Raw genomic sequence first — 21523 nt, 5'->3', positions numbered from 1 at the left:
ATTGACTAGGAAAAAAGTTGAATATCACTGTCTGAGAGGTAAATCTTGATTGCAACCTGGCACCTTTTTTTTTTTTAAGGACATATCTTTTAAACTCCTCTAAAGAATTGAAGAACTGAAGAGCATTGAATTTGCATGCAAAATGTAGCTGATTGACCATCATGGGCCATGCCCACATATGTACCTCTCTGGACACTTTCCATTGCCTCCAGGTGCCATTGCACACCTGCCCAGCCAGGTGCCCTCAGGTGCCTTTGCACACTGCACTCAGTTGTGCTCCCCTAGCAGTCCTCCTGCACTGTGCCCAACCAAACACCCTCAGCCACCATCACACATCATACCCAGCCTTGTGCCCTTGGCCACCCTGGTTGAAGCCCACAGCTGCCACGGTGCTTCGAGGGGATCCAGCATAGGACTAGTGATCCAGCACAAATTTTGCTAACACTGTCCCTCTGCTCCCAAGTTCCCCAGTAGACACAACCTCCCAGAGCTGGCCTGCTGGATCCCACAGAGAGTAAGCACAGCCACAACAGGGAGAGAGTCAGTGCAGATGCACTAAAAGGAAAACTGAATCAGATGAAACAGCAGGGCATAACAACACACATAGGATACTCTACTGAAGGGCCAGGTTCTGGTAAACAGGGGACACTGCACTCCAGGGCACTCCAGGACCTCTTCTTCATAAAATCACTACTTTCAAGAACAGAAGAAACAACTGACTTTCTTAACACACAGAGACACAGAGAGGCAGACAAAATGAGGAGACAGAGAAATTTATCTGAAATGAAAAAACAGGACAAGGCCATAACCAGAGACCTAGGCCAAACAGATGTAAGTAACATGCCTGATAGAGAACAGTGGTCATAAGGATACTCACTGGGCTTGAGAAAAAAGTGGAGGACATGAGTGAGACCCTTAACACAGAGGTAAAGATTAACATAGCAGAGATAAAGGGCACAATATAAATGAAATGAGAAACACACTTAATGGAATGAACAAAAGATAGAAGAAGCAGAGAAATGAATTAGTGACCTAGAAGACAAAGTAATGAAAATTAATCAAGCTGAATAAAGGAGAAAAGAATTATGCAAAATGAGAATAAACTGAGGGAACTCAGTGACTACATCAAATGTAACAGCATCCATATTATAGGAATCCCAGAAAAACAAGAAGAGAAAAGCAGAAAGTTTATTTGAGGAAATAAGAGCTGAAAATTTCCCTCATCTGGGGAAGGAAAGAGATATCCAGATCCAGGAGGCACAGAGAACACCCAGCATAATCAACAAAAGCAGACCAACACACAGACACTTCGTAATTAAATTTGCAAAATATTGTGATAAAGAAAAAATTTTAAAAGCAGTAAGACAAAAGAAGTCGTCATTAAATTACAAAGGAAAACCCATAAAGGTACCTGCAGATCTCTCCACAGAAACTTTGCAAGCCAGAAGAAATAGCATGATATATTCAAAGTGCTGAATGAGAATCTGCAGCCAACAATACTGTATCCATCTAGGCTATCATTCAGAATACAGGGGGAGAGAAAGAGTTTTCCAGACAAGCAAAAACTAAAGGAGTTCATGACCACTAAATCAGCTCTGTAAGAAATATTAAAGGGACTCTTTGAGTAGAGAGACCAAAAGTGACAGTATAGAGGTAGGAAACACAAAAGCAATAAAAATGAATTTTCCTGCAACATGTCAAGGAACTCACAAAAATGATATAAAATAAAATAACATATACCTAAAAAGTGGAGAGGACAAGAGAAAAGAATGTGTTCAAACTTAAATGACCATCAACAGTATAGATTGCTATATGCAGAAGAGGTTACATACAAACCTAACTAACCATATCTCAAAAACCACTAATAGATATGTGAAGAATAAAGAGAAAGAAATCCAAATGTATCACTAAAGAAAATAAGCAAAGCATGAAAAAAGACAAGAAAGGATCAGAGAAAATCTTCAGAATCAACCACAAAACAAGTAACAAAATGGCAATAAGCATGTATGTATCAATAATTACGTTGAATGTAAATGGACTAAATGCTGCAAACAGAAGACATAGGGTGACACAATGGGTTAAAAAAAAAGGGGGGGGCCAGGCAGCCTGGGTGGCTCAGCAGTTTAGCGCCGCCTATGGCCCAGGGAGGGCATGAACCTGGAGACCTAGGATCGAGTCCCACATCAGGCTCCCTACATGGAGCCTGCTTCTCCCTCTGACTGTGTCTCTGCCTCTCTCTGTCTGTGTTTCTCATGAATAAATAAATAAAATCTTTAAAAAAAGAAAAAAGACCTGTCTATTTGCTCTCTACGAGAGGCCCATATAAGGGGGCAGGGCAAGATGATGGAGCAGTAGGGTCCCTAAGTCACCTGTCCCCACCAACTTACCTAGATAACTTTCAAATCATCCTGAAAACCTATGAATTTGACCTGAGATTTAGAGAACAGGTGGAATGCTACAGAGAGAAGAGTTTTCACTTCTAACATGGTAGGAAGGCAGAAAAAAAATTAAAAAGAATCAAGTAGGGGAGGGGCCACTGCAAGGAGCTGATCTAAGGCAGGGAAGCAAAAGCCTTCCGGGAAAGCCCACTCCCAGAGAAGCAGGGAACTATAAAAATCCGCACTGGATTCTTCCCGGACAGAAAGGCACTTAGCCGGGAACTCAGGCAGAACTGCAGGAGGGGCAGTGGAACCTCCAGTCTCCCGGAGTCACTAACAGAGGAAGTGTGCCCGGGGGAGAACGTGCCACAGACTGTGGGCCGATCTCGGTAAAAGGCTGGAGTGTGCGCCTGGCGGGGCTTCAGGAGAAGCTCAGGCCGCTATGCCCTGCTGCCTTTGGGAGCCCTGGCCCCGGGAGCACGATTCCAGCAGCACAGACCACAGATCCCAGGATGCCCAGTGGACACAGCCCAGGATCCTGTGCCCCCCCCGGGACAGGCAGAGGTGGGGAGGGCACAGGACAGCAAGGATTCTCCTGCCTCCAGGCACCCCCAAGCTGTGCAGATCAGCACCCCCTGCCCCCGGAGCATCCAGGCTAGCGTGGACTGGGAGAATGTGGTAGTTACTGCGGGAGCTGACTCCAGAGCTGGAGAGCTGGCTGCCGCCAGTGTTGTTCTTCCTGGTGTTACCCTGTGCCTGGGACGGAGTGGGGCCAACAGGGAACAGGGACCTAACAGGATAAACAGCTCCCACTGAGCCATGCACCGGGCAGGGGGCGGGGCAGCTCCCCCAGGTGCACACACCTGAGAATCAGCACTTGAGGCCCCTCCCCCAGAAGACCAACTGGAAGGAGAGGGAAAGAGCAAGTTCTTGACCAAGCAGCAATGGAAAGCTCCAGGGGAAGTCAAGGGATTTGCAGTATATAGAACCAGAGGATAGCCCTCCTTTATTTTTTCTTCCTTTTTCCAGTACAACTCATATTTACCCACTCTGCCCTGAGCAAAATGACTAGAAAGAAGAACTCACCACAAAAGAAAGAATCAGAAACAGTACTCTCTGCCACAGTTACAGAACTTGGAATACAATTCAATGTCAGAAAGCCAATTCAGAAGCACAATTATAAAGCTACTGGTGGCTCTGGAAAAAAGCATAAAGGATTCAAAAGACTTCATGACTGCAGAATTTAGATCTAATCAGGCCGAAATTAAAAATCAATTAAATGAGATGCAATCCAAACTGGCAGTCCTAATGACGAGGGTTAATGAGGTAGAAGAAAGAGTGAGTGAAATAGAAAACAAGTTGATGGCAAGGAAGGAAGCTGAGGAAAAAAGAGAAAAACAAAAGACCATGAGGAAAGGTGAAGGGAAATAAATGACAGCCTCAGAAGGAAAAATCTACATTTAATTGGGGTTCCAGAGGGGCTGAGAAGAACAGAGGACCAGAAAGCATATTTGAACAAATCATAGCTGAGAACTTCCCTAATTTGGGAAGGGAAACAGGCATTCAGATCCAGGAGATAGAGAGGTTCCCCCTTAAACTCAATAAAAACCATTCAACACCTCGACAGTTAATAGTGAAACTTGCAAATTCCAAAGATAGAAAATCCTTAAATCAGGAAGAGACAAGATCCATAACTTATTTGGGGAAAACGATTATATTAAGAGCAGACTTCTCCAACAGAGACCTGGCAGGCCTGAAAGGGCTGGCAGGATATATTCAGGGTCCTAAATGAGAAGAACCTGCAGCCAAGAATACTTTATCCAGCAAGGCTCTCATTCAGAATAGAAGGAGAAATAAAGAGCTTCCAAGATAGGCAGAAACTGAAAGAATATGTGACCCCCAAACCAACTCTGCAAGAAATATTAAGGGGAACTCAGTAAAAGAAAGAAGAAGCCCAAAGAAATGTTCCACAAAACAGGGACTGAATAGGTATTATGATGACACTAAATTCATATATTTCAATAGTAACTCTGAATGTGAAATGGGCTTAATGATCCCATCAAAAGACGCAGGGTATTGCACTGGATAAAAAAGAAAGACCCATCTATTTGCTATCTACAAGAGTTTCATTTTAGACCTAAGGACACCTCCAGCCTGAAAATGAAATGGTGGAGAACCATTTACCATTCAAATGGTCCTCAAAAGAAAGCTGGGGGTAGCAGTCCTCATCTCAGATAAATTAAATTTATCCCAAAGACTGTATAGTAAGAGATGAAGAGGAACACTATATCATACTTAAAGGATCTATCCAACAAGAGGACCTAACAATCATGAATATTTATGCCCCTAATGTGGGAGCTGCCAAGTATATCAATCAATTAATAACCAAAAGAAAGACATACTTAGATAATAATACACTAATACTGGGAGACTTCGACATGGCGTTTTCTGCAAATGACAGATCTTATAAGCACAACATTTCCAAAGAAACAAGAGCTTTAGATGATACAGTGGACCAGATGGATTTCACAGATGTTTACAGAACTTTACATCCAAACACAACCGAATACACATTCTTCTCAAGTGCACATGGAACTCTCTCCATAATAGACCACATACCTGGTCATAAATCAGCACTCAACCAATACCAAAAGATATGGATTGTCCCCTGCATATTTTCAGACCATAATGCTTTGACGCTTGAACTCAATCACAAGAAGAAATTTGGGAAAAAAATCAAACACGTTGAAGTTAAAGAGCATCCTGCTAAAAGTTGAATGGGCCAATCAGTAAATTAGAGAAGAATTAAAAAGATTCATGGAAACTAAACTAATGAGAATGAAGATACAACCATTAAAAATCTTTGGGATACAACAAAAGCAGTCCTAAGGGGGAAATACATCACAATACAAGCATCCCTCAAAAAATTGGAAAAAAGTCAAATACACAAGCTAACTTTGCACCTAAAGGAACTGGAGAAAGAACAGCAAATAAAACCTACACCCAGCAGAAGAGAGTTAATAAAGATTCAAGCAGAACTCAATGAAATCGAGACCAGAAGAACTGTGGAACAGATCAACAAAACCAGGAGTTGGTTCTTTGAAAGCATTAATAAGATAGATAAACCGTTAGTCTGCCTTATTAAAAACAAAAGAGAAAAGACTCTAAGAATTAAAATTATGAATGGAAAAGGAGAGATCACCACCAATACCAAGGAAATACAAACGATTTTTAAAACATTATGAGCAGCTATACGCCAATAAATTAGGCAATCTAGAAGAAATGGACGCATTTCTGGAAAACCACAAACTACTAAATCTGGAACAGGAAGAAATAGAAAACCTGAACAGGCCGATAACCAGGGAGGAAATTGAAGCAGTCATCCAAAACCTCCCAAGACACAAAAATCCAGGGCCAGGTGGCTTCTCAGGGGAATTCTATCAAACGTTTAAAGAAGAAACCATACCTATTCTACTAAAGCTGTTCTGAAAGGTAGAAAGGGACAGAATACTTCCAAACTCGTTCTTGAGGCCAGCATCACCTTAATTTCCAAAACCAGACAAAGACCCTACCAAAAAGAATTATAGATCAATATTCCTGATGGACAGAGATGTGGTCTATATATACAATGGAATATTACTCATCCATTAGAAACGACAAATACCCACCATTTGTTTCAACATGGATGGAATTGGAGCTTATTATGCTGAGGAAGTAAGTCAATCGGAGAAGGACAAACATTATATGGTCTCATTCATTGGGGGAATATAAAAAATAGTGAAAGGGAATAAAGGGGAAAGGAGAGAAAATGAGTGGGAAATATCAGTGAGGGTGACAGGACATGAGAGACACCTAACTCTGGGAAACGATCAGGGGGTAGTGGAAGCTGGAGGTGGGCAGGGGGATGGGTGACTGGGTGGCAGGCACTGAGGGGGGCACTTGATGGGATGAGCACTGGGTGTTATGCTGTATGTTGGCAAATCGAAGTCCAATAAAAAAAATATACCAAAAAAATAAAAGGCCCATTTTAGACCTAAGGACACCTACAGATTGAAAGTTAGAGAATGGAGAAACATTTACCATATAGATGGATGTCAAAAGAAAGCCAGAGTAGCAACATTTATATCAGACAAAATAGATTTTAAAACAAAGACTGGGGATCCCTGGGTGGCTCAGCGGTTTTGCGCCTGCCTTTGGCCCAGGGTGTGGTCCTGGAGTTCCGGGATCGAGTCCTGCGTCGGGCTCCTGGCATGGAGCCTGCTTCTCCCTCTGCCTGTTTGTCTCTCTCTCTCTCTCTATCATAAAAAAAATAAATAAATAAATAAATCTTTAAAAAACAAAGACTGTAACAAGAGACGAGGAAACTATACAATAATAAATGGGATAATCCAACAAGAAGATACAGCAACTGTAAATATGTATGCACCCAACGTAGGAGCGTGCAAATTCATAAAACAGTAACAAACCTAAAGGAACTAATCCATAATAATACAATAATAGTAAGGGACTTTAACACCCAACTTACATAAGTGGACAGATTGTCTAAACAGAACTTCAACAAGGAAACAATGGCTTTGAATGACACATTGGAACAAATACACATTCATGATAGTAACCCTCAACAAAATAATTTTCGAGGGAACATACCTCGTCATAATAAAGGCCACCTATGAAAAACCCATGGCTAACGTCATCATTAATGAGGAAAAACTGAAAACAAGAGAAGGATGCCCACCCTCACCACTTGTATTCAACATAGTACTGTAAGTCCTAGTCACAGCAATCAAACAACAAAAAGAAATAAAATGCATTCAGATCAGCAAGGAAGAAGTAAAAGTTTAACTATTTGCAGATGACATGATACTATATGTAGAAATTCCTAAAGGCTCCACCAAAAAAATTACTACAACTGATAAACAAATTTAGTAGTCACAGGAAACAAAATCAGTGTACAGAGATAAGTTGCATTTCTATACACTAAGAATGAAGTAACAGAAAGAGAAATTAAGAAAACAATCCCATTTGTAATCACATCCAAAATAATAGACACCTAAGAATAAACCTAACCAAGAGGTGAAAGAACCGTATGCCAAAAGCTATAAAACACTGATGAAAGAAATTTAAAACAACACAAAGAAATGGAAAGACATTCCATGCTCATGGGTTGTAAAAACAAATATTGTTCAAATGTCCATGTTACCCAAAGCAGTCTACAGACTTAATGCCATCTGCAACAGCATTTTTCACACAGCTAGTACCAATAATCTTAAAATTTGTCTGGAACCACAAAAGACCCAGAATAACCAAAGCAATCTTGAAAAAGCAAAGCAAAGCTGTAGGCATCACAATTCCGACTTCAAATTATACTTCAAAGCCATGGCAACCAAGACAGTATGGTCCTAGCATAAAAAGGATGTGGAGGAAAAGGAACACTCATGTACTGTGGGGAATGCAAACTCATGCAGCTGCTATGGAAAACAGTATAGAGGTTCCTCAAAAAACTTAAAAATAGAACTACTTTATGTTCCAGCAATATACTACTGGATATTTACCCAAAGAATACTAAAGAGGCATATGCACCTCAATGTTTATAGCATCATTATTTACAATGGGCCAAGATATGGAAGCAATGTAAGTGTCTGTGGATTGATGAATGGATAAAATGTGATATACAGTTGTGGATACAGATAAAGATATATCCATACAATGGAATATTATTCAGCCATAAAGAGGAATGGAATATTGCCATTTGCAACAACATGGATGGAGCTAGAAAGTATCATTATATAATGATAAGTGCAATAAGTCAGAGAAAGACAAATACCATATGATTTCACTTGTGTGGAATTTTAGATACAAAATAAGCAAAGGGAAAAAATAAGAGACAAAAAGCAAGAAACAATGTTAATTATAGAGAACAATTGGTTGAGGGTGATGGGTGAAATAGTAATGAGGATTAAGGAGTGTATTTTTTAAGAGCACAGAGTGATGTATGGAATTGTTGAATTACTCTATTTTACACCTGAAACTAATATAACACTGTATATTACCTTACTGGAATTAAAATGAAAAAAAAGTGTAGCTAATTATCCTTTTGTTTATAATAGAGGGTATAGAAAGGCTGTGGATTATTAATGGTTACCTGATCAAACCCCCTGCCTTCAGGTGAGACTCCATGCAACAGAGAGATTTGCTTTTCTTTCTCCAAATCCAGTCAAGAGAGAAGATTCACTGGCTTCCTTTTTCAAAACAGTCTGATTATGAGGTTCTTATTCAGATATGATTTCCATTTCCTGTAAGATATGTAAGACCAAGATTATTATTCTCATTTTATACATGGAAAACTAAAACTCAGAAAAATTTAATGAATTTGTCTATGATTTTTCATAGCTAATAAGTAACTAGAATAAAAAATATTCATTTATTGTCTAATATGCTTAGCCTGTTAGCATTTTCTGTTTTTCAGCTATAAGACATGGTTCTCTGAATTTATTTTCATATTTACCCCAGGAACTTAGCCATTTAATTGGAATTCTTTTTACTTAGTGATTGTCTTTAGGTGATATGGCCAACAATTTAGATGGAGAATAGATTAGTTTATTTGCCCATGTAAAAACAGTTTTGAGCCTTGCAATTTTACAAGTGTTGTTGGTTAACATATTAGGAAGAAAATAAGATTTATGGGTTAAGCAATTAACTTTATTGGATGGCATGAACAATTATAAAGCTAGTATAATTAATGTTTTAATCATGATGGCACTGAATTCTTTGGTCATGTATCTTTATAACATCTGCTAATAGGTATATGGTTTATAGTGTTGATTCTAAGATATGTCCATTAAAAGATAAAAATTCAATAAATTGATTCCTCTAGTGCAATTTTTACTTGGAAGAGTTGTAAAGCTCCATATTTTTTTATACCAAACATGTTAATAGGGTTTTTATTTTTATAGCAGCTTATTTTTCTAATATTTTCATAATTTTTACTTGCACAGCCAGATGTTAGAATTTTTTCCCATAGATTTTATAGTCAAACAGCTTTCTAAAAAAAGGGAATAATTTTTGTGATCCAGAAATACGATTTCACTGAAAGCAAACTATTTTTAGTATGCCTTTGAATTGTATAACCTTCACGCAGCATTTCCAGTATAAATATGCCTACCATGCTCTTGCCTTTGAACTAAGTTTGTCATTGTTTACAGAGAGGCACAAGCAGCACTTCCAGGAATGGAGGTCGTAATTTAAAATGTTAAGTTTGTGTATTTAAGGACCTTTCAAAATTCAAAGTTTACAGCAATTTTGAATCTACTTTATGCTGCATATTAAGACCCTTTTAAAAAAATGTAATCACTCCTTACTGTCTTTCTAGTGTAGCTTTTCCCTGCAAACAATAACAAGTGTTAAAATTGTTATGTTGCAACTTTGCCAGGGAGAAAAATTGAAAAATCCAGGAGAAGTTTAAAATCCAGGAATATTACCAAAGTTTAATTTTAATTCCAATTCCTCGGTAATATTTAGGTTTTAACTGTTACGTAACACTTCTAGTCTTACTAGTCATAATGATTGGAGACTGTAATATTCCCTGAATAATGAGAATATTTGGTAGAAAAAACTGCTTGATGGGTATTCTTTACCACCAGTTTTTTTTTTATTTATTTATGATAGTCAGAGAGAGAGAGAGAGAGAGAGAGAGAGAGAGGCAGAGACATAGGCAGAGGGAGTAGCAGGCTCCATGCACCGGGAGCCCGACATGGGATTCGATCCCAGGTCTCCAGGATCGCGCCCTGGGCCAAAGGCAGGCGCTAAACCACTGCGCCACCCAGGGACCTACCACCAGTTTTATTGTTATTTTATTACTGGTAATTTCAAAAGATTATGTTGAACATCAGAATAAGTTCTGTAAACATGAAATTATATTGTTTTGCTTTCTAATGTCATCCAAGAGTATGTGATACATATAGGGAGGAAATGTCTTTAGACATGTAATTCCTTAAAATGTTTGTAATAAGATAAACATTTTCTTTAGGTTTAGAGATAAGTGGTGGAAAGCTGCCCACAAACTGTTAAATAAAGATTATGCCCCTGTTACAGGTGGCCCCAGAAGAATTTAAGACCAGCATTGGCCGTGTGAATGCATGTTTGAAAAAGGCTCTCCCAGTCAATGTGAAATGGCTGCTATGTGGTTGTCTCTGCTGCTGTTGCACACTGGGTTGCAGCCTGTGGCCTGTTATTTGTCTCAACAAAAGAGTGAGTAACCATTTTATGTATAACCTTAGAGCTAACATTTATTCAACACTTAAATGTGCCAAGTATGTTACATAATTTTTTAAAAATTCTCTTAACAGTGCTAGCCTCATTCTAGAGACAAGCTTGGGGGAGAGAGATAAAGTGATTTGTCCAGCCTTTATTAATACTGTATCACTTAGTATGAGTTCCCATCATTTTATTTTCTTCTCTTTATTGACTATTATTTTTTATTAGTTTCAGGGATAGAATTTAGTGATTCATTAGTTGCATATGACACCCAGTCCTCATTACATCAGGTGCCTTCCTTCATGCCCATTACACAGTTATCCCTTCTCCCACTCACCTCCCTTCCAACAACCCTCAGTTTATTTCCTGGAGTTCAGCATCTCTTCCGCTTTTCTTTCTTTCTTTCTTTCTTTCTTTCTTTCTTTCTTTCTTTCTTTCTTTCTTTCTTTCTTTCTTCTTTCTTTCTTTCTCTTTCTTTCTTTCTTTCTTTCTTTCTTTCTTTCTTTCTTTCTATTATTTTTATTTTTTTATTGGAGTTCAATTTACCAACATATACCATATCACCCAGTGCTTACCCCATCAAGTGACCCCTCAGTGCCCATCACCCAGTCACCCCAACCCTCTGCCCACCTCCCTTTCCACTACCCCTTGTTCATTTCCCAGAGTTAGGAGTCTCTCATGTTCTGCCATCCTCACTGATATTTTCACTCATTTTCTCTCCTTTCCCCTTTATTCCCTTTCACTATTTTTTTTATCTTACTTTATATTTCCTTTCCATCACCTATGTCCATTTGTTTTGTTTCTTAAGTTCCACATAGGAGTGAAATCACATGGTATCTCTTTTGCTCTGACTTATTTTACTTAGCATAATACCCTCTGGTTCCATCCATATCATTGCAAATGGCAAGATTTCCATTGTTTATATATACCATATCATTTTTATCCATTCATCTATTAATAGACATCTGGTCTCTTACTACATTTTTTATAGTTATATTATTTTATTATTTAAATTTAGTTTGCCAACATATAGTATAATAACCAGTGCTCATCCTATCAAGTGCCTTCCTCATTGCCCATCACCCAGTTACCCCATCCCCCCACCCACCTCCCCTTCCGCAACCCTTTGTTTGTTTCCCAGAGTTAGAAGTCTCTCATGGTTTGTTTCCCTCTCTAATTTTTCCCACTCAGTTCCCCTCCTTTCCTTTATAACCCCTTTCACTATTTCTTATATTCCCTGTATGAGTGAAACCATATGATGCTTGTTCTTCTCAGATTGACTTATTTCACTCAGCATAATACCCTCCACTTCCATTCACATCAAAGCAAATGGTGGGTATTCGTCTCTTCTGATAGCTGAGTAATACTCCATTGTGTATGTATGTGTATATATATATATATACATCTTCTTTATCCATTCATCTGTCAAAGGACATCATGACTTCTTCCACAGTTTGGCAATTCTGGACATTGCTGCTATAAACATTGGGGTGCGGGTGTCCCAGTGTTTCACTACATCAGTATCTTTGGGGTAAATACCCAGTAGCGCAATTGCTGGGTCAAAGGGTACCTCTATTTTTAACTTTTTAATGACGCAGTAGTTTTCCAGAATAGCTGTACCAGTTCACAATCCCGCCAACAGTGCAAGAGGGTTCCCCTTTCTCCACATCCTCTCCAACATTTGTTTTTTCCTGTCTAGTGAATTTTCACCATTCTCACTGCTGTGAGGTAGCATCCTATTGTCATTATGATTTGTATTTCCCTGATACGGAATGATGTTGAGCATTTTCTCATATGTCTGTTGGCCATTTTTATGTCATCTTTGGAAAAATGTCTGTTCATGTTTTCTGCCCATTTCTTGACTGGATTGTGTTTTTTGGGTATTGAGTTTGATAAGTTTTTTATAGATATTGGATACTAGTTCTTCATCTGATTAGATATTTGCAGATATCTTTTCCCATTATATAGGTTACCTTTTAATTTTGATGATGGTTTCCTTTGCTGTACAGAAGCTTTTTATTTTGATCAAATTCCAGTTGTTCATTTTTGCTTTTGTTTCTCTTGCCTTGGAGACATGTCTAGCATGTTACAGCCAAGCTGAGAATGATTTCTGCTTGTGTTCTCCTCTAGGATTTTTATGGATTCCTGTCTCACATTTAGGTCTTTCATCCATTTTGAGCTTATTTTTATGTAAGGTGTAAGAAAGTGGTCCAGCTTCACTCTTCTACATGTGGTTGTCCAATTTTCCCAGCACCATTTCTTGAAGAGACTGTCTTTTTTCCATTGGATATTTTTTCCTACTTTGTCGAAGATTAGTTGACCATAGGGTTGAGGTCCATTTCTGGGTTCTCTATACTGTTCCCACTGATCTGTATGTCTGTTTTTGTGCCAGTGCCATACTGTCTTTTAATGGTTACAGCTTTGTAATATGTCTTGAAGCCTGGAATTGTGATGCCTCCAGCTTTGGTTACCTTTTTCAGTGTTCCTGTGGCTATTCAGGGTCTTTTCTGGTTCCATACAAACTTTAAGATTGTTTGTTCCAGCTCTGTGAAAAATGCTGCTGGTATTCTGACAGGGACTGCAGTGAATGTGTAGATTGCTCTGGATAGCATAGACAGTTGAACAATATTTAATATTTGTTCTTCTATTCCATGAGCATGGAATGTTTTTCCATTTCTTTGTGTCTCCCTCAATTTCTTTCATAAGTGTTTTATAGTTTTCAGAGTGCAGATCCTTTACCTCTTTGGTTAGGTTTATTCCTAGGTATCTTATGGTTTTGGTTCAATTGTAAATGGGGTTGATTCCTTATTTCTCTTTCTTTTGTCTCATTGTTAATGTATAGAACTGCAGCTGACTTCTGTGCATCAATTTTGTATCCTGTGGCTTTGCTGAATTCAAGTATGAACTCTAGCAATTTTTGTATTTGAGTCTTGAGTTTTCTATATACAGTATAATGTTGGCTGCTAAGAATGAAAGATTTATTTATCTGACTATTGGGATGCATTTTATTTCTTTTTGATATCTGATTGCTGAGGCTAGGACTTCCAATACTATGTTGAATAACAGTGGTGAGAGTGGACATCCCTGTTGCTTTCCTGACCTTAAGGGAAAAGCTCTCAGTTTTTCTCCATTGGGGATGATATTCTCTGTAGGTCCTTCTATGTGGTTTTTATGTTATTGAGGTATGTTCCTTCTTTCCCTACACTGCTGACAGTTTTTATCAAGAAGAAATGTTGTATTTTGTCAAATGCTTTTTCTGCATGACTTCAGAGGATTCTGTGATTCTTGTCCTTTTATTATGTGTTGAATCATATTGATTGATTTACAGATGTTGAACCAACCTTGCAAGCCAGAAATAAATCCCACTTGTTCATGGTGAATAATGCTTTAATGGACTATTGGATCCTGTTAGCTAGTATCTTGGTGAGAATTTTGGCATCCTTGTTCATCAGCGATATTGGTCTGTAATTCTCCTTTTTGGTAGGGTCTTTGTCTGGATTTGAATTCCCATCATTTTAACTAAATGAAGTATAAATGGAGTACTGAAGTAAATTTAAATGAAACTAAGCTATTTAATTCTTTTCACAAAATCCAAAGCTGTGACTTAAAGTATTTCTAGGTGGTGTGCCTCGGTGGCTCAGTCAGTTAGGCGTCTGCCTAACTCAGGTCATGATCCTGGGTTTCTGGGATGAACCCCTATGTTGGGCACCCTGCTTAGTGGGGTGTCTCCTTCTGCCTCTATCCCTGCCCTCTGCTCATGTGCTCTCTCTCTGGCTCTTACTATCTCTAAAAGATGAATAAAATCTTAGAAATTGCAGATTTCTATTTTATGTATATTTTTTATTGGAGTTGAGTTTGCCAACATATAGTATAACACCCAGTGCTCATCCCTTCAAGTGCCCCCCTCAGTGCTCGTCACCCAGTCACACCCCCCTGCTCACGTTCCCTTCCACGACCCCTTGTTCATTTCCCAGAGTTAGGAGTCTCCCATGTGTTGTCACCCTCTCTGATTTTTCCCATTCATTTTCTCTCCTTTCCCGTATAATCCCTTTTACTATCTTTTATATTCCTCATATGAGTTAAGCCATATGATGATTGTCCTTCTCTGATTCACTTACTTCACTCAGCATAATACCCTCCAGTTCCATCCATATCGAAGCAAATGGGTATTCATCATTTCTAATGGCTAATATTCCATTGTGTGTGTGTGTGTATATGTGTGTGTGTGTGTATATATATATATATATATATATATATATATATATATATATATATATACCATATCTTCTTTATCCATTCGTCTGTCGATGGAAAACAGGCTCCTTCCACAGTTTGGCTATTGTAGATATTGCTGCTATAAACATTGAGGTACAGGTGTCTCAGTCTTTACTGCATCTGTATCTTTGGGGTAAATCTCCAACAGTGCAATTGCAGGGTTGTAGGGTAGCTCTATTTCTTTTTACAATTATTTAAAAGATTTTATTTATTTATTCATGAGAGACACACAAAGAGAGGCAGAGACACAGGTGGAGGAAGAAGCAGGCTCCATGCAGGAAACCCAATGTGGAACTCGATCCTGGGACTCCAGGAACACATCCTGAGCTAAAGGCAGGCGCCAAACTGCAGAGCCACCCTGGCGTCCCGGGTAGCTCTATTTTTAACTCTCTGAGGAACCTCCACACAGTTTTCCAGAGTGGCTGTACCAGTGCACATTCCCACCAACAGTACAAGAGGGTTCCCCTTTCTCCACATCCTCTCCAACATTTGTTGTTTCCTGTCTTGTTAATTTTCCCCATTCTCACTGGTGTGAGGTGGTATCTCATTGTGGTTTGGATTTGTATTTCCCTGATGACAAGTGATGCGGAACATTTCCTCATGGGTTTGTTGGCCATGTGTATGTCTTCTTTGGTGAAATCTCTGTTCATGTCTTTTGCCCATTTCATGATTGGATTGCTTGGTTCTTGGGTGTTGAGTTTAATAAGTTATTTATAGATCTTAGATACTGCCCTTTATCTGGTATGTCATTTGCAAATATCTTCTCCCATTCTGTAGGTTGTCTTTTAGTTTTGTTGACTGTTTCTCATGCTGTGTAGAAGCTTTTTATCTTGATGAAGTCCCAATAGTTCATTTTTGCTTTTGTTTCCCTTGCCTTCATAGATGTATCTTGCAAAAAGTTGCTGTGGCCAAGTTCAAAAAATCAAATACACAATGCCTGTGTTCTCATCTAGGATTTTGATGGATTCTTGTCTCATATTTAGATCTTTCATCCATTTGAGTTTACCTTTCTGTATGGTATAAGAGAATGGTCTAGTTTCATTCTTCTGCATGTGGCTGTGCAATTTTCCCAGCACCATTTATTGAAGAGACTGTCCTTTTTCCAGTGGATAGCCTTCCCTGCTTTGTCAAATATTAGTTAACCATAGAGTTGAGGGCCCATTTCTGGGTTCTCTAGAATTCTGTTCCATTGATCTTTGTGTCTGTTTTTGTGCCAGTACCACACTGTCTTGATGATCAAGCTTTGTAGTACAACTTGAAATTGGGCATTGTGATGCCCCTGGCTCTGGTTTTCTTTTTCAATTTTCCCTGACTGTTTGGGGTCTTTTCTAATTCCACATGAATCTTAATGTGATTTGTTCCAACTCTCTGAAGAAAGTCTATGGTATTTTGATAGGGACTGCATTGACGTGTAAATTGCCCTGGGTAGCATAGACATTTTCACAATATTGATTCTTCCAATCCATGAGCATGGAATATTTTTCCATCTCTTTGTGTCTTCCTCAATTACTTTCAGAAGTGTTCTGTAGTTTTTAGGGTATAGATCCTTTCCCTCTTTGGTTAGGTTTATTCCTAGGTATATTATGCATTTGGTTTAAATTCTCAATGGGATTGACTCCTTAATTTCTCTTTCTTCAGTCTCTTTGTTAGTGTATAGGAATGCCACTGATTTCTGTGCATTGATTTTGTATCTTGTCATATTGGCAAATTGCTGTATGAGTTCTAGTAATCTTGGGGTGGACTCTTTTGGATTTTCTCTGTAGAGTATGTCATCTGCAAAGAGGGAGAGTTTGACTTCTTTGTCAATTTGATTGCCTTTTATATCTTTTTGTTGCCTGATTGCTGAGGCTAGGACTTCTAGTACTATGTTGAATAACAGTGCTGAGAGTGAACATTCCTATCATGTTCCTGATCTTAGGGGAAAAGATCTCAGTGTTTCCCCATTGAGAATGATAATTGCTGTGGGCTTTTCATAGATGGCTTTAAGATGCTGAGGAATGTTCCCTCTATCCCTACAGTCGGAAGAGTTTTGATTAGGAATGGATGCTGTATTTTGTTAAATGCTTTTTCTGCATCTATTGGGAGAATCATATGGTTCTTATTTTCTCTCCTATTGATATGATCTATCACGTTGGTTGTTTTACGAGTGTTGAACCAACTTGCATCCCCAGATAAATGCCACTTGGTCATGGTGAATAATCTTATTAATGTACTGTTGGACCCTATTGGCTAGTATCTTGTTGAGAATTGATGCATCTGTGTTTATCAGGGATATTGGTGTATAATTCTCCTTTTTGGTGTGGTCTTTGTCTGGTTTTGTAATGAAGGTGATGGTGGCCTCATAAAACGAATTTGGAAGTATTCTGTCTCTTTCTATCCTTTGGAACAGCTTTAGTAGAATCAGTATTATTTATTCTTAAACATTTGATAGAATTCCCCTGAGAAGTCATCTGGCCCTGGACTTTGTGTCTTGGGAGGTTTTTGATGACTGCTTCAATTTCTTCACTGATTATTGGCTGCTCAGGTTTTCTATTTCTTACTGTTCCAGTTTTGGTAATTTGTGGTTTTCCAGAAATGCATCCATTTCTTCTAGATTGCCTAATTTGTTGGCGTAGAGCTGCTTATAATATATTTTTTAAATTGTTTCTATTTCCTTGGTACTGGTTGTGATCTCTCCTCTTTCATTCATGATTGTATTAATTTGAGTCTTTTTTCTTTTTAATAGGCTGGCTAATGGTTTATCTATCTTATTAATTCTTTCAAAGAACCAACTCCTGGTTTTGTTGATCTGTTCCACAGTTCTTCTGGCCCCTATTTCATTGAGTTCTGTTTGAATCATTATTAACTCTCTTCTGCTTGGTGTAGGTTTTATTTGCTGTTCTTTCTCTAGTTCGTCTAGGTGTGAGGTTATCTTGTGTATTTGATTTTTTTTTCCAGTTTTTTGAGGGAGGCTTGTATTGCAATGTATTTCCCTCTTAGGACTGTTTTTGCTGTATTCCAATGGTTTTGAACCGTTATATCTTCATTCTCATTAGTTTCCATGAATCTTTTTAATTATTCTGTAATTTCCTGGTTGACCCATTCATCTTTTAGTAGATGCTCTTGAACCTCCACGTGTTTAAGTTTCTTCCAAATTTCTTTTCGTGATTGAGTTCAAGTTTCAAAGCATTATGATCTGAAAATATGCAGGGGACTATCCCAATCTTTTGGTATTGGTTGAGTGCTGATTTATGACCCAGTATGTGGTCTATTCTGGAGACAGTTCCATGTGTACATGAGAAGAATGTGTATTCAGTTGCATTCAGATAGAAAGTTCTATAAATATCTGTGAAATCTATCTGGTCCAGTGTATCATTTAAGGCCCTTGTTTCTTTGGTAATGTCCTGCTTAGGATATCTGTCATTTGCAGAAAGGGCCATGTTGAAGTCTCCTACTATTAGGGTATAATTATCTAAGTATCTCTTTACTTTGGTTATTAATTGATCGATACACTTGGCAGCTCCCACATTAGGGGCATAAATATTCATGATTCTTAGGTCTTCTTGTTGGATAGACCCTTTAAGTATGATATAATGTCCCTCTTCATCTCTTAGTACAGTCTTTGGGATAGACCTTAATCTATCTGAGATGAGGATTGCTAGCACAGCTCCTTTTGAGGACCATTTTAATGGTAAATGGTTCTCCACCCTTTCATTTTCAGGCTGGAGGTGACCTTTGGTCTACAATGAGTCCTTTTTAGACAGCAAATCAAGATGTCTTGCTTTTATATCCAGTGCGATACCCTGCATCTTTTGATGCGATCATTTAGCCCTTCACATTCAGAGTAACTTGAAAGATAACGAATTTAGTGTAATCATAATGCCTGTTCAGCTCCTGTTTCTGCAGATTATTTCTTTGGGCTTCCTCTTTCTTTTGCAGTGTCCTCCTTAATATTTCCTGCAGAGCTGGTTTGGTGGTCACATATTCTTCCAGTTTCTGCATATTTTGGAAACTCTATATCTCTCCTTCTATTCTGAATGAGAGCCTTGTGGGATAAAGTATTCTTGGCTGCATATTGTTCTCATTTAATACCCTGAGTACATCCTGCCAGTCCTACCTAGCCTGCCAGGTCTGTGGAGAGGTCTGCTGTTAATCTGATATTTCTCCCCATATAAGTTAAGAATCTTGTCTCTCACCGCTTTAAGGATTTTCTCTTTTCTTTGGGATCTGCAGGTTTCACTATTAAATGTCATGGTGTTGAATGGTTTTTATTGATTTGGGGGGAGATCTCTATCTCCTGCATCTTAATTCCCGTTTCCCTCCTGAAATTAGGGAAGTTCTCAGCTGTGAATTGTTCAAATATGCTTTCTGGTCCTCTGTCCTCTCGGCGCCCTCTGGAACCCCAATTAAACGTAGATTTTTCCTTTTGAGGCTGTCATTTATTTCTCTTAACCTTTCCTCATGGTCATTTAATTGCTTTTCTCTTTTTTCCTCAGCTTCATTCCTTGCCATCAACTTGTCTTCTATGTCACTCACTCTTTCTTCTACCTCATTAGCCCTCATCTTTAGGACAATGAGGTTCTCAGCTCTCATTTGTTCAAACATACTTTCTGTCTCTTTCTCCCTCTTGGCATCTTCTGGAACCCCAATTATTCGTAGGTTGTTCCTTCTCAGGCTATCATTTAATTCTCTTAGCCTTTCTTTATGGGCTGTTAATTGTTTTTCTCTTTTTTCCTCAGCTTCCTTCCTCACCATCAACTTGTTTTCTATGTTGCTCTTTCTTCTACCACATTAATCTAGCCGTTAGGACCTGCAGTTTGGATTGCATCTCATTTAATTTATTTTTAATTTTGGCCTGATTAGATCTAAATTCTGCAGTAACAATGTCTCTAGAGTCCTTTATGCTTTTTTCCAGAGCCACCAGTAGTTTTATAATTGTGCTTCTGAAGTAGTTTTCTGACATTGAATTGTAATCCATATTCTGTAACTCTGTGGCAGAGAGTACTGTTTCTGATTGTTTCGTGGTGAATTCTTCCTTCTATTCATTTTGTTCAGTGCAGAGTGGGTGTATGAGTAGGGTGAGGCAAGAATATCAACCACAAACTAAGTAAATTTCACCCTATATGGTTTTGACGAGGTCAGAGACCAGAAAATGAAAAAGAAGATCAGAACAAAATAACACCAAAGGACCACTAATGTGAAAAACAAATTTTAAAACAAAGTAGAAAAAAATAAATGGCCAAAAATCCCAAAGAAGAAAAAAAAAACAAAAGTAAAGAGGAAAAAAATTTTAAAAGTTGGGGGACTGGGAGATGGTGGTGAAGAAGTTGTAGTGGAGGGATAATGAAGTCTATATGAAAAAAACTACTGGAAATTTTTAGTGTCATATAAAAATCAGTTGTAATTGTAAAGGAAAAGAATGGGGAAAAAACTTTTAAAACGGGGGGACCCTCTACTTCTATATATTATATTCCTTTGATTTTCCCTTGGTCCTGGAGCTTTGCTGAGCTGCTTTGTCAATAACTTGCTCTTCCCCTGTCCTTCCAGCTGGTCTCCTGGGGGAGGGGTCTGCTGTGCTGATTCTCAGGTGTGTATGCCTTGGGAAGATGCCCCGCCCCCTACCAGGTGCTGGGCTCAGTGTGAGCTGTTTATGCTGTGAGGCCTTTGTTCCCTGGCGGCCCCTCCCCTCCCAGGCATAAGGTGAAACAAGAAGGGAAAACACAATGGTGGTGGCCAGATTTCCAGTTCTGGAGTCAGCGCCCCTCTAGTAACTAGTGCAGTCTCCCAGTCCGCATGCTCTAGATGCTCCCGGGGCTGGCGCAGGTGCACTGATCTGCACAGCTTGTGGGACACCCAGCGGCAGGAGAGTTCTCACTGTCCTGTGTCCGCCCTGGTTCCACCTGTCCCAGGGAGAATGCAGGATTGCTGGCTTTGTCTGCTCGGGTGCCCTGTTATCTGGGGCCCTGTGCTGCTAGAATTGTGCTCCCAGGGGCCACCTCTCCCAAAGGCAACGGGGCACAGCCACCTCCGTCCAGAGCTGACTGGCTTCCCCCAAAGGGGTGCACGCTCCAGCCCTTTACTGAGATGGGCCCACTGTTTGTGGTGCGCTTTCCCCCCTTTCCCCCAAGCGCACTTCCTCTGTTAGTGACTCAGGAAACTGGAGGCTTCACTGACCCTCCTGCGATTCTGCCCGATTTCCCTGCTAAGCACTTTTCTGTCAGGGAAAAATCTGGTGCGGATTTTTAAAGTTCCCACTTCTCCAGGGCTGCTGAGCTTTGGTGTCCTGGAGGCTTTCACTGCTAGATTTTAGCCCGGCTCCTCATAGTGCCCCTCCCCCACTTCTTTCTTTCTTTCTTTCTTTCTTTCTTTCTTTCTTTCTTTCTTTCTTTCTTTCTTTTTCTTTCTTTTCTTTTCTTTTCTTTTCTTTCTTTTCTCTTTCTTTCTTTTCTTCTTTCTCATTTATATATTTATCTCACCTTCCTACCTTGCTAGAGGTGAAAACTTTTCTCTCTGTAGCATTCCGGCCATTGTTTCTAAATCTGAAGTCAAATTCATAGGTGTTCAGGATGTTTTGAAAGTTATCTAGGTAAGCTGATGGGACCAGGTGAGTTGAGGACTCCTACTCTTCTGCCATCTAC

The 21523-nt window shown here is 39.1% G+C and overlaps 1 protein-coding gene across 4 annotated transcripts in view; it reads left to right on the top strand.

Annotated features, from left to right (window-relative positions):
• Window positions 1-21523, top strand: part of CHIC1 (cysteine rich hydrophobic domain 1) — a 75059-nt gene that overhangs the window by 21514 nt on the left and 32022 nt on the right. For all 4 annotated transcript variants that reach the window (XM_072816588.1, XM_072816586.1, XM_072816587.1 and 1 more), the window contains exon 3: window positions 10470-10625. In XM_072816588.1, the coding sequence (XP_072672689.1) occupies window positions 10470-10625 (156 nt within the window). The remainder of the gene's footprint in view (window positions 1-10469; window positions 10626-21523) is intronic.

The sequence above is a fragment of the Canis lupus genome, chromosome X (assembly GCF_048164855.1).
Source record: "Canis lupus baileyi chromosome X, mCanLup2.hap1, whole genome shotgun sequence".
NCBI lineage: Eukaryota > Metazoa > Chordata > Mammalia > Carnivora > Canidae > Canis > Canis lupus.
This window is presented reverse-complemented; position numbering and strand designations above follow the sequence as displayed.